The sequence below is a fragment of the Manis javanica genome, chromosome X (assembly GCF_040802235.1).
Source record: "Manis javanica isolate MJ-LG chromosome X, MJ_LKY, whole genome shotgun sequence".
Classification (NCBI taxonomy): Eukaryota; Metazoa; Chordata; class Mammalia; order Pholidota; family Manidae; genus Manis; species Manis javanica.
This window is the reverse complement of record NC_133174.1, coordinates 17,913,652-17,927,238: the sequence shown is the minus strand read 5'-3', so window position 1 is coordinate 17,927,238 and position 13,587 is coordinate 17,913,652. Positions and strand designations below refer to the sequence as shown.

The following is a 13,587-nucleotide window of genomic DNA, read 5'->3' as shown; positions in this document are numbered from 1 at the left end:
TTAAAATGCACAAACTCACTATTAATGGTGCATAGAATAGCTCCTTGGAGGACATAAAATGTTTATTAGAACCAAAGTGTGCTTGAGAGATTTATTTTCTGTCTTTATTCTCCTATTTAAAGAAAGTGCTGAATTGTATATTAACACTCCAAGGTCTTGACCACTTTTTATCTTGGAAAAAAGAAAAATGTTTGTCATTCCAGGAGCATAATCAGTTGAGCCGGCACACAATGACACAGTTAATTCACCAACGGAATTTGTTGCCATAGCTCCAGTGAGGGACAGGGTACCTCAAACAATGGCCTTTTTCACGAGTACAGCTTTTACCACAACCTGCCTGTCCCCACACAACACACCATCAAAGTGCCAGTCTGAAGCACAGCAATTGTCAAGGCAAAACATCCCAGAGGGGTAAGAGGAGACTTGTGGTAAATAAGGCAAGAATGCGCAGCAGCAACTTGGATCTCTGCTTATTCAGTCCCTGAGACACGACTACTCCTCTCAGCTTATTTTAGCTTCAAATTTGCTCAAGTGCTCCGGTGAGTCCAGAGACAGAAAATTTTCCTCCTGTGACTCAAAAGAACTCCAGAGAGAAGAGAGGACTCTAGAAAAGTGGGAGAGCAGATCAGGAGCACACATGGTGGGCCACCAAGAATGCACCATAGAAGAGGATACAAGGGACAAGCGCACCCCCGAATTCAGGTGCAAGGTAACGTACATGCTTTCTTACTGATCTGTGGCTCTTTAAGCATCAAAGTAGGTCCAAAAAGCAAAGTCTTTGTATCTGTGAGCATAATGGACCTGTGCTAGTTGATGGAGTCACAAAGTGGAAATATTATCCTCTCCATCTAAAGTTGTTAAAAAAGAAAAGCTGTGCTAATATTTCTTTATCCCCTTATTGAGTATACAAGCCCTGTAGACAGAGTTAGATGATAGGAACAAATTCTCTTTCTTAAAAAAAGAGTCAAATCAGTATGAGGAGACATATGTAGTTCAAGGCCTTGGGACTTGAACCAAAGAATGGTGTCTTGGGAGCCTGAGGGCATTGGACAAATATTTTAACAGAATGTTCATTTTCCTATAAAATGATAAATTTTTCTGGTCAAAGAGGCACAACATCCTGATTAGAACACCCATTTCTGATAGTAAAGCAACTATCACAGACGTGAGATTCCCTTGTACAGTCTTTTATTTTTTTGGTGGGGGTGGGCGGTGGTGCTTAGAGGAATGTGTATTTTATTTCTTGTCAAACCAAATGAGCTCTAGATGGGAAGAGTTTAAGCAGTGGGACAAAATAATAAGGATTCCGGGCGATGTGAAGAATGATATTATTTCCCTGCTTCCCACCATTCCCCCCAGGCCTTGGCATACTGGCCCTGTTCTTTCCTGTGCCAGCACTCCTTCAAACCCGTCCTGTGCCCCTTGGAGTAGCCGTGGAAGGCAGAGGAAAGCACCATATGCCTCAGAAAGTACTCTGGGTACATATCCACCAGGCAGGGGAACAATGTAACTGGTAAACCATTTCCCCCAATCCGTCCTTTTCCCGTTCACCTCCATATTGTCTCAGATTTGGAGAAATTTGTATGTTGAAGGTTCATGAGTTTTACCAGCTTATTTTATTGATTTTATTCATTCATGTATTCATGCATCATCCACAGAATAGATTTGAAGTGCATCAAAACAACTAGATTCAGTTCTTGACTCGTGCAGATAAGGAAAATTGAGATGATCTTTTTATGTCCAGTCATGTAGAATTAAATTGGTGCAAATATCACTCTACACTTTTGGGAATTGAAAAATAGCCAAAAGTTTCTCTTCTCATAGATTTCCCAATAATGTCACCTATTATCATAATAATGGCTGAAATTTTTAGTTCTTAGTAGGCAGCATGCCCTTCATGTTCATTATTTCATGTGATTATCTTCAACAACAGTGCTCAAGCTCCTAACTAACAGCCTATTTGGCTAATTTGTGCCTCAATTTCTCCCAGTTAAATGGAATGGGTTTATTTAACCTCCTTGGGCAATCAAGATGAATTACATTATTAATTATAACAATAATAAAGAATTGATTGCATTGACATTTGAATCACCCTTTTCGGTTCTCACTGTACTTTTTCATACACAACTGACCTCAACTTCTATAAATTTAACTTCCTGACTGGCAGCCCTTTCTTGCACTGACACTGCAGGCTGACACCTGACGATTTCTGGTTATTGCTAATAGTGCTGCCAACCAGTTGACAGTTATAAACATTGTCATTAAATACTGTATCTGAACAGTGAGGATAATTATGAATTAAGCACTTTTTGAGTTATCTAGGAATGTAAAGTCCCTTTAAATGAGTGAGTTGGTTATTCATTTTCCACATATTTAACTTTGGTACCTGATGGGTACTTACTTGGAATTAGGAGAATGCTCGAACATATCTCAATTCCTCTTACCACAAATCCCGTGAGGTAGATATTATTTATATGCTAATTTTCAAGTGAGAAAATTGAAGCTCACAGAGGTTAAGTAAATTATTCAAGGTAATAAGGGTGAGGCTGGAATTCAGGTTTTTGGAATCCGATTTCTCTTATACTTTAAGCCTCTACTGTCAAATAAAGTAGCTACTAACCACATATGGCTGTTTAAATTTAAATTTTAATTAATTAAAATTAAGTAAAATTTAAAATTTAGTTCCTCAGTCATTCTAGCCACATTCTAAGTGCTCAATAGCCACATGTGGCCAGTAGCTACCTTATGTGGACAGCTAGACAGCACAGATAAATAATATTCCATCATCACAGAAAGTTCTATTGTACAATGCTGCTTTAAGCCATAATGTCTCTTTCAGATATGTTGACATGTGTCCTCAAAATATATTGCAGTTCTGTTACAAACAATATGGATTTAATAGTTTACAGCAAAATCTCATTCATTTGAAGTCTCCTCATTTGCATAGCACCAAGTTAACTTTGATCTGAAAATTAATAATATAGATAAGAGTCAAGGGGACTTTAAATGCACTTCAGAGACCAAAGATTTTTAAGCACCATCAAATAACTCTAGAAGCACTCACTTTGATGCAAGCAATTGATATGATAATTACACATCGTTTTTATTTATTCATTAAAACAGGGATCCCCTAAGGTGCCCTGGTAGGAAATAATGTGGTTAGCCCAGTTCTTTCTAGCAACCCTTCTCTTCTGATATTTCTAAATTCTTTGTAAAATCATTTTATACTACTTATTTACCTTCCTCTCTTCCTGTGGATCATAAAGTAAATTGTAACAAGACACTTTCACACTGAAATTTTTACTAGCTCAAGATCTAATTTCAAAGCCCTTGCTTCTTCCACTAATACCCAGGATTCCCTGGAAAGAGTGCTCTTGTGGGCCTCTCATAGAGCCTTGCACATAGTAGGGTTTGATAATTATCTGTTGATTGATTGATAGATACAATTCTTTCAAGATACCATTCATTGGAGTGGACTCTGGCTTTCTACAGAGAATTCATGGCTCAAAATGAAAACTGTCTCCCGTTCTCCCATTTCTTCTTCTCCCTTTACCAGTCTTTGCTGCAGTCTTCAGTGGTGAGATAAAGGCTTCCTGTTTGTGAGAAGGACTTAGTGTCCAGGCATTCAGGTTGGGGGTTGGGAGTGTGATCCAGACTGAGGATTTGGAAACCCAAACTGGCAGCATTTTCAGAAGGAAGAGCTGCCTTCCCATGGTACCAGTCATCGGTTAGGCCCATCAGTCTTTAAATATCATGTTGATCACATTTACCAGGTACTGTGCAGGTGCTAGGCAATAGGATCGAAAAAGAGAATTTTGAGTTATTTAGAGAAGAATGGCCTTTGTATTTATTTTTAAATCCTTAGCTGAGGTGGTTTCTTACAGCTTGCTTGCACTCATCATACCAAACATGAATGCCTTTTCAGCAAAAATAAAACTCAGTTCCTCAGATGGTACCTAGACTTATTATGGTGATCACTTCACAATGTATGGAAGTGTCGAATCATAACTGAAACTAATATGATATTTTATTCCATTTATACTTCAACAAAAAAAGATGGGGGAAAAAACCCCTCAATTCCTCCATTTAGCAGTAAGCTTCAAAGTTACAGGATTTGTTACTTGTCCTCTTTAAGGAAAATTTCTAGCATGTAGGCCATAAGAGAAGAAACTACTGAGTCTTTATTTGAAGTGAATTAAATAATTTTGAACCCTTCAAATGTATGAAGTTTAGGAATCTGAGGATTTTCAAAGCCATTTAAAAGGAAAAGTATTACACTTTTATTCCAAAACACAAGTAGGACTCCTTTCCTCTCATCCCTCTGTAATTTCTGCACATGAATCCTAATGTAACAGGAACAGGCATGTACTTGCACAGCCTTTGGTAACTCAATACCATCTTTGTCTCGTTTGGAAACTGTATGCCAGGCTGATCCAAGGGTCACATGTCCTGGTAACCCAATTCACAGATGTATAATCACTGCCACAGGGCTGCTCTGTTGATCGTCCTCACTCTGAAAATTGACAGGTGGAGCACCTTCTCCATCCCTGGTCCAACTGAGTACGGGATTCCCAGAGGACACTAATCTCTCCCTAAACTATAGATCCCCACCTACTGTGGTCCCCTAAGGCAAGCCTTGACTATCTTGCACCGGGGCATTCAAATGTCTCAATTAGGATGTAAAAGCTGTGGAGTGATAGTCTAGACATGGGAGTGTCTGGGAAACCTGGGGTTCCTCTGATCTTCCCCGTGCGGGAACTGTAGCATGAAAAGGTATCTTATTGGTTTCTCTTATTTTTGTTCTTTATTCTCAGGGACTTGAACGAAGCTCTCAAATACCATGGAGTAAAGAATATACCAGAAATAGCTTCAAATTAATCTTGCTCCATCTCATAAGGTGAAAACATACTTTATTTCAATCTTGCTCCAGGTATCAGAGCATGTTAAAGTACTCTGTCTTTCCGAGTTCTCTCTCTCCCCCTCACACACATGCGTGCGCACACACACACACACACACACACATACACACACAGGAGAAAAGGAGTTCAAATATTGGAAAGTATAACCCAGGAAAAAAATAAAAATAATACCTGTTCCAAATCTGTCTTCCTCAGTTCTCTTAAGTCATAAATAAAAGTATAGAAGAATTTGAATAATTATTTTAAATTTTTTTATTTTACTTTACTTTAATGGGAATAAAGTTGATTTACAATATTATATTGGTTTCAGATGTATGACACAGTGACTTGACAATTATATGCATTACTAGATGCGTGCCACAGTAAGGGTACTTACCCCCTGTTACCATACCAAGATATTACAATATTATTGGTTATATTCTCTATGTTGTACTTTCATTCCTATGACTAATTTATTTTACAGTTTGCAGTTTGTAACTGTTTATTCCCTTAACCTCTTTTACCCATAAATGATAATTCTTTGGAAAGCAAAGGCCAGTATACAGTACCATCATATTGACTTAAAAAAATTTTAAGAGTTTGCCCTACCTATATATTCTTGCTCTATATATTCTTTGAGAGTGGAGACTATCACGTTCATCTTGGGTGCATGGCTCCTGACATGCTGTAGATGCTTAACAAATGTTGGTCAAGTGAGTGAAAAGAATTTAAATTGCTGTCTATTTTATGTTTTCCTTGCCCAGGGAGAGCCCTGGGTTTATGCACTAAGGTCATCTCTAGGTTGTTCAGGAGAATGAGTGAATTTCAATCCAGCCTTTTAGGCATGGATCAATGTCGGGTGGACCAACTTCAACTTGACTCCAGCCTCTAAATTGGTTGATATTATCAATAGCGACAAGATACTGTGATCACTGTTTACAAGGCTCTCTACTCCAAATCCTGCTGGACACTTTGTGATATCTGAAGGTCAGGTGGGACCTGCTTAGAGATATCAGAGATGGCAGACTCATCTCTGCAATTCTTCCTCAGCTTCTCCAGAGGTGGGCAGAGCTGAATCGGCTTCCAAGAGAAATGGGTAAGAACTTGCATGCAAATCTGTCCTTCCATAAATTAATTTCCATATGGCTCCTACTCCTTTCCTTAGGACGGCAATGGAAGGATTTTCTTAAATGTCACACAATGAACTCAGGACAAAAATGAAGAATCAATAAAAGAGGTTTTTAGGGTTTTCTCCTTTATACCAGGTAGGAGAGAGTTGTAATCATCAGGAAGCACAGTAGAAGTCTTCTTACCCTATAAAATCGGACTAGTAGGTCATTTAATTGAAAAATAAAATAGTTTTGATGAAAACTTGTTTTCGAAAGTGAGAAACACATACATTAAACATTGTACTTAAGTTTAAAATAAGGATGTTATTAATTTGACAGTCCTTTAATTGGGCCACCAATTGAAATTCTGTGTTGTCTTTTTTTCATTAAGCATACACTTATGCATTATCTATGATCCCATTTTTGGTTTATTCTAAGTGAAGTCAAAACTCAACATACTTTCAAAACACTCTGAGCATAGAATCCTAGATTTTGGGGGGATTTCGTCCCCTATCTTTTACAGTTATCTTACCCTCAGCTAGTTCAACTTCAGTTTAAAAAAGCCACATGAAAAAATGGGCAGAGGAGCAGAACAGAGAGTTCTCCAAAGAAGAAATTCAGATGGCCAACAGACACATGAAAAGATGCTCCACATTGTTAGTTATCAGAGAAATGCAAATTAAAAGCACAAAGAGATATCACCTCACACCAGTTAGGATGGCCACCATCCAAAAGGCAAGCAACAACAAATGTTGGTGAGGTTGTGGAGAAAGGGGAACCCTTCTACACTGCTGGTGGGAATGTAAACTAGTTCAACCATTGCGGAAAGCAGTATGGAGGTTCCTCAAAAAGCTCAAAATAGACATACCATTTGACGCAGGAATTCCACTCCTAGTAATTTACCCTAAGAATGCAGCACTCCAGTTTGAAAAAGACAGATGCACCCCTATGTTTATTGCAGCACTATTTACAATAGCCAAGAAATGGAAGCAACCTAAGTGCCATCAATAGATGAATGAATAAAGAAGATGTGGTACATATACACAATGGAATATTATTCAGCCATAAGAAGAAAACAAATCCTACCATTTGCAACAACATAGATGGAGCTAGAGGGTATTATGCTCAGTGAAATAAGCCAAGCGGAGAAAGACAAATACCAAATGAGTTCACTCATATGTGGAGTATAAGAACAAAGAAAAACTGAAGGAACAAAACAGCTGCAGAATCACAGAACCCAAGAATGGACTAACAGTTACCAAGTGGAAAGGGACTGGGGAGAATGGGAGGGAAGGGAGGGATAAGGATGGGGAAGAAGAAAGGGGGTATTATAATTAGCATGTATAATGTGGGGGGGGGAATGGGGAGGGCTGTACAACACAGAGAAGACAAGTAGTGATTCTATAACATCTTACTATGCTGATGGACAGTGACTGTAATGGGGTTTGTGGGGGGGAATTGGTGAAGGGGGGACCCTAGTAAACGTAATGTTCTTCATGTAATTGTAGATTAATGATAACAACAAAAAAAGCCACATGACTGTATATTGTCTTCCCAAAGCAATTTAGTTTCCTAAAAACAACTATTTTTTTGCACCATTTTACCAGTTTATATGGTATTTAATGAAATTTCATCATTACAATCACAGGTACAGTAGGCATAAACATATCTGGGGAAAAGTTCAGTTAGCTCTTGGAAAATGTACATCTTAACTGGTGGGAACAAAAGTACCCAGGCATCCTCAGGAGTAGCTTATCTAGTGGCCAGAAGCATTCAGAGCCCTTGTAGCACTCTTAGAGGAAATGGAGAGCATTGGTTAATCCTACAGGTTGGTTAACTTGAAGGTTGGTTAAGGTAATCACTACTGTTCCTCTTTGGACACAAAGTTTAGCAAAGTAGTAAGCAGAGCAGGAAGGAAATCTGTTTGTGTCTGTCTTCCATGCTTCAGGTATACTGCATAATTTGATGAGCATCTACTTTGTGGTAGGCACTTAGGAGTTTCAAAGAGACATTCATTTAAAGATATAATCCACCTTTTTATTTTTTTATTTTATTTTTTATTTTGGTATCATTAATCTACAATTACATGAGGAACATTATGTTTATGAGACTCCCCCCATCACCAAGCCCCCCCAATAAACCCCATTACAGTCACTGTCCATCAGCATAGTAAGATGCTGTAGCATCATTACTTGTCTTCTCTGTGTTGCACAGCCCTCCCTGTGCCCCCCCCCCCACTATACATGCTAATCATAATGCCCCCTTTCTTTTTTTCACCCTCTTATCCCTCCCCTCCCACCTATCCTCCCCAGTCCCTTTCCATTTTGTAACTGTTGGTCCATTCTTGGGTTCTGTGAGTCTGCTGCTGTTTAGTTCCTTCAGTTTTTTTCTTTGTTCTTATACTCCACACATGAGTGAAATCACTTGGTACTTGTCTTTCTCTGCCTGGCTTATTTCATTGAGCATAATACCCTCCAGCTCCATCCATGTTGTTGCAAAAGGTAAGATTTGTCTTCTTATGGCTGAATAATATTCTATTGTGTATATGTACCACATCTTCTTTATTCATTCTTCTACTGATGGACACTGAAGTTGCTTCCATTTCTTGGCTATTGTAAATAGTGCTGTGATAAATACAGGGGTGCATATGTCTTTTTCAAACTGGGCTGCTACGTTCTTAGAGTAAATTTCTAGGAGTGGAATTCCTGGGTCAAATGGTATTTCTATTTTGAGCTTTTTGAGGAACCTCTATACTGCTTTCCACAATTGTTGAATTAATTTACATTCCCACCAGCAGTGTAGGAGGGTTCCCCTTTCTCCACAACCTCACCAACATTTGTTGTTGTTTGTCTTTTGGATGGTGGCCATCCTTACTGGTGTGAGGTGATATCTCACTGTGGTTTTAATTTGCATTTCTCTGATGATTAGGGATGTGGAGCATCTTTTCATGTGCCTGTTGGCCATGTGAATTTCTTCTTTGGAGAACTGTCTGTTCATCTCCTCTGCCCATTTTTTAATTGGATTATTTGCTTTTTGTTTGTTGAGGTGTGTGAGCTCTTTATACATTTTGGATGTCAACCCTTTATCGGATCTCTCATTTATGAATATATTCTCCCATATTGTAGGATGCCTTTTTGTTCTATTGGTGGTGTCCTTTGCTTTGCAGAAGCTTTTCAGCATGATATAGTCCCACTTGTTCATTTTTGCTTTTGTTTCCCTTGCCCGGGAGATAATCCAACTTTTAAAGTGTATAATTCAATGTTTTTTAGTATATTCATAGGTTATGCAACTATCAACATGATTTCAATTTAGAATACTTTCACTATCCCCCAAAGAAACTCCATCTTGATTAGCAGTCGCTTCCTACCCACCCCTAAAGCCCTCAGCACCAGGCAACTGTGAAGCTACTTTCCGTTACATGGATATGTCTATTCTGGACATTTCACATCAATAGAATTATACAATATGTGGACTTTTATGTCAGGCTTCTTTCACTTCTTAGCATATGTTTTGAAGTTTCATTCATGTTGTAGCGTGCATTAGTATTTCATTCCTTTTTATAGCCAAATACTTCATGATATGGATAGACCATAGTTTGTTTCTCTATTCAGCCATCAATGGACATTTGGGCTTTCTCCTTCTTGGTTATTGTAAATAATGCTATGATATTCATGTACAAGTTTTTTTGTGGGCATATATTTTCAATTCTCTTGGGTATATACCTAGATGTGGAATTGCTAGGTCAAACTGTAACTCCATTTTCAACTTTTTTGAGGAAGTGCCAAATTGTTTCCAAAGAGGCTGCCCCATTTTACATTCCCACCAGCAATATCAAGGGTTCCAATTGCTCCACATCCTTGCTAACACTTGTTATTTTCCCTTTTTAAAAAAAATTATAACCATCCTAGTGGGTGTGAAGTGGTAGCTCATTGTGGTTTCGATTTGCATTTCCTCAATGGCTAATGTTGTTGAGCATTTTTTAGTTTACTAGCCATTTGTGTATCTTTGGAGAAATGTCTCTTCAAATTCATTGCCCATTTGAATTGTGTTATTTGTCTCAAAGACATATTTTTGCTCTAGAGCAAGGTTTCTTCAACTTTGCATTATGGACATTTTAGACCAGATGATTCCTTGTCGTGGGGAGCTTTCCGGTGCCTTCAAGTACGTTTAACAGCATCCATGGAGATGTCAGTGGCACCCCCATCCCCCAACTATGTTGTGACAACCCAAACTGTTTAGATACTGCAAAATCACCATAGGGTTAGGGGCACAAAACCTCCCCTGGCCAAGAATCACTGCTCTAAAAGATCCTTCTATGCAGCTAAGAAACACAAAAACACAGCTCAGTTGAATAGTAGCAGCAGAAGCTGGACTGAGTGGATTGAGGATGATAGAAAATGGATGGACCCTAGCGGTGTGAACTGATCTTCTCAAGTCGAACGGTGAGTTGATTAACTATATGAGTGATAAAAACCAAGGTTACAAATGTGGATCAGGTAACATTATGAGATAAACCATAATTCAACACTGTTGAACACAAAAGGAATTGTGAGATTATAATTAACATATCAAAAATGCAGTATATCTAGAACTATAGGATTTCTGAGAAGAGGAATTCACTGTGAGCTGTTTTCTAGGGTGGAATGTTATCTCTTGACCTTCCTAGGCATGCAGCACAAATGACTGTTAAGTGGTCTTTCTCTGATAGACAGCTCTTGGCTTCATTTCTCATCTTGGTGGGGATATGTACACATCTGTCTTAGACATAGATTGTTGGGTTGCAGGGAACAGTACCATTAAGCCAGTTTTTTTTTTCTGTAGGGGGCGATGGAAAAGAATGTCTAATGGAATCCACAGAAAGCTGAAAAGCAGGACTCAGGCAAGGACAGGAACTGGAGCACCTTGAGAAGCTGTCAGAGGGGTCATTTGTGGATGCATTTACTGTAATGCTCTGCTTACAGCTCTACTCCTGATCTACTCAGTCTCCATTTCTTAGTTCTAATTCCTGAAAGAAGGAATCTGAAAATCTGAGAAACCACTGAACAGACCATGGCTTGGCCCTCTTAATCTGTGTCCCAACCCAATTCCTTGGGCTGTGGGGTGGGGCAGTTTTCATAGAAGGCGTGGAGTGGGGTGAGGGACAAAGAAAGAGACAGGAACCACATCATAAACCCTTAAGCCACTCTATCACCTGTACAGGCCTTCCCCCCACTTTTTACCCTCTTAAACATTTTTATCCCATTGTCCCCCAAAACACACATCTCGGAGAAATGGCCTTACTACTGTTTGCCAGTTGAACACACAGTTACCACCCTTTACCTAACTCTTTCCTTCAGTGTCTATGGCACCGTATTCTTGACCTCAAATACCCTGACTTTAGAAAGGGGATGGGGATTGGGAGCAAATTACTCATAATGTTTTCTATTTAATAATAAGATGGTAGGCGGATGTGATCTAAACTGAGAAGTATATCTCAGTTTTAACAAGAGAAATATATCTATCTGTTTGGGGAGCAGGGTCTGAATCCCTTCCATCCCAATCCTCCCCCATTGGCATAACAGTGGGGAATAAAGACTCTTGAGCTGTTAGGAGATGGTACATCCTTCCCACTAGTTAATAAAGTGAGGCCCTGCCTTCATAGTCTATTAATTAAGAAGGTAATCAGTGCATGTTTCAAGTTTGCTATTTGAAACTCAAAGGCAGTAAAATCAGAACACTACTCAGATTCTTTTCTCATAAAGAAATGAATAACAAATTAGGGCCACAGAGCTAGGGTAATCACATTTTGAATGATTTCTCCTGAGCATGCCTTTAATAACCTGTATGTGTTGTGTAAGAAGAACAAAGAAAGACAAAGTTAATTATCTAGGAAAGCTTCATCAACGAGCTCTGGTCACATTAGCCTGGGTTTCTCAACCTTGGTACTGCTGATATTTGGGGCCAGATAATTCTGTGTTGTGGGGAGCAATTCTGTGCACACTGTTGGATAGGAATAACCAGGAGCTGCCAGCAGCACTGGCCACCCAAACAGTGACAACCAAAAATGTCTCCATTGTTAGATGTTCCCTGTGGGGCAAAGTCACTCTAGATTGAGAATTAACCATATATATTCCTTCTCACTCCCCACCCCCTCTGGGTCCCTCCAGGGTTTGCTGGTTTAAACTTTTGAACCAAATACTTCATACCAGAGTCATCTACATTTTCCAGTGAATTGTTTGAAAAGAAATTGAATGGATCAAAATTCCTTGTCCAGATAATGAGAAAAGCTCTTTGTATTTCTGTGTGGAAAAGGAGCAGACAAAATGAACAAAGAAGTTCTAATAAAGGTATTTATTTAAGACACTCAGCTAAACACTTTGCTTATATTTAATTCCTACAAAATGTTCAGGGGCATCATTAGCCTTATTTTACTGGTGAGTAAACTGAGGCTTTATGAAGCCAAATAATTTGCTCAAGAACACAGTTTGTAATTTAGTAGTGGAGCTGGAAGTCTAAGGCAGTTTGTGCATTTTTGCACATGGCCTCAGTAGATGCACTTAAAGTGCTAGACAGCTAATAAAGCAAGGTGACCAGTGTTTACCTTCTTAAAAATACAGCTTTTATTATGGAGAATTTCAAACATATGTAACATAGGCAGAACAGTATCTTCCCAATCACACTGTTCATGTACTCTTCATCCAGCTTCAAAGACGATCAGCTACCTCATCACCAGAACTGTTTCATCTAGAGCTTCTCAACCTCAGCTTGATTGACATTTTGGGCTGGATAATTGTTATGTGTGCCCAGCACACATACAAGACAAGGTCTGACCTACTCAACTGGTAATAGTATACTGAGTCGCTTTTGGTTTCAGACACTTTATCACTTACATAGTCAAAGAAATGTGGTCAACAGTGCCAGCTTCCTGTAATCCCTCTCCCACATACCAGAAAGAACAACACTGAAACAAAAGAGGCCAGGTGGCCTTGATTCCCACTGCTGAGGAGCCCAGTAGAGTTGGCAACTAACTGGTTTTCTAGTCTGCAGTTCTATACTGAGGTGGGTAGGGTGGGAAGCTGCGTTTCTCAACTTAACTGACTGGGCGATTAGAAACTGCCTCATGAGAGCCTCTCGGGGAGATACGGAGGTGAGTGGGAGATGGCCTCAGAGCAGCTCCCAACAGACCTACCACCTCCCCCACATCCCAGGAAGATCACAAGGCATTCTGTCAACACCCAGGTGAGCTGCAGCTCAAGTATGCCGTCAGGGTGCCAGGGCTGAGCTGCTCCCCAAAGTGGAGGGCTCTTCCTGTGTATTGGAGGGTGTTTGGCATCAGGTGCCTGGAGCACCAGCCCCCAAAATGTCTCCAGACATTACTAAATGTACATCAGGGGCAAAATTGCCCCCAATTGAAAGCCACTGATCTAGAGCCCCATTCACTCCCCACCCCACACAATATATTCCATCTGCAAATCCATCAGCATATAAATTTCTAAAATAAAGTTTTTGAAGACATAAACACAATGTCATTAATGACAAATTAATAATTCTTCTATAGCACCCAGAAACTGTTCAAATTTCTAATTGTATCATAAATGTTA

The 13,587-nt window shown here is 39.4% G+C and overlaps 1 protein-coding gene across 2 annotated transcripts in view; it reads left to right on the top strand.

The window, feature by feature from the left end:
• The first annotated feature begins 362 nt into the window (after positions 1–362).
• The window catches only part of PCYT1B (phosphate cytidylyltransferase 1B, choline), a 115,779-nt gene continuing 102,554 nt past the window's right edge, over positions 363–13,587 (top strand). Inside the window, exon 1 of one of the 2 annotated variants that reach the window (XM_037026417.2) lies at positions 363–709. In XM_037026417.2, the coding sequence (XP_036882312.1) occupies positions 638–709 (72 nt within the window). In that variant the 5' untranslated portion in view covers positions 363–637. The remainder of the gene's footprint in view (positions 710–13,587) is intronic. The other variant, XM_037026419.2, reaches the window with a different exon arrangement.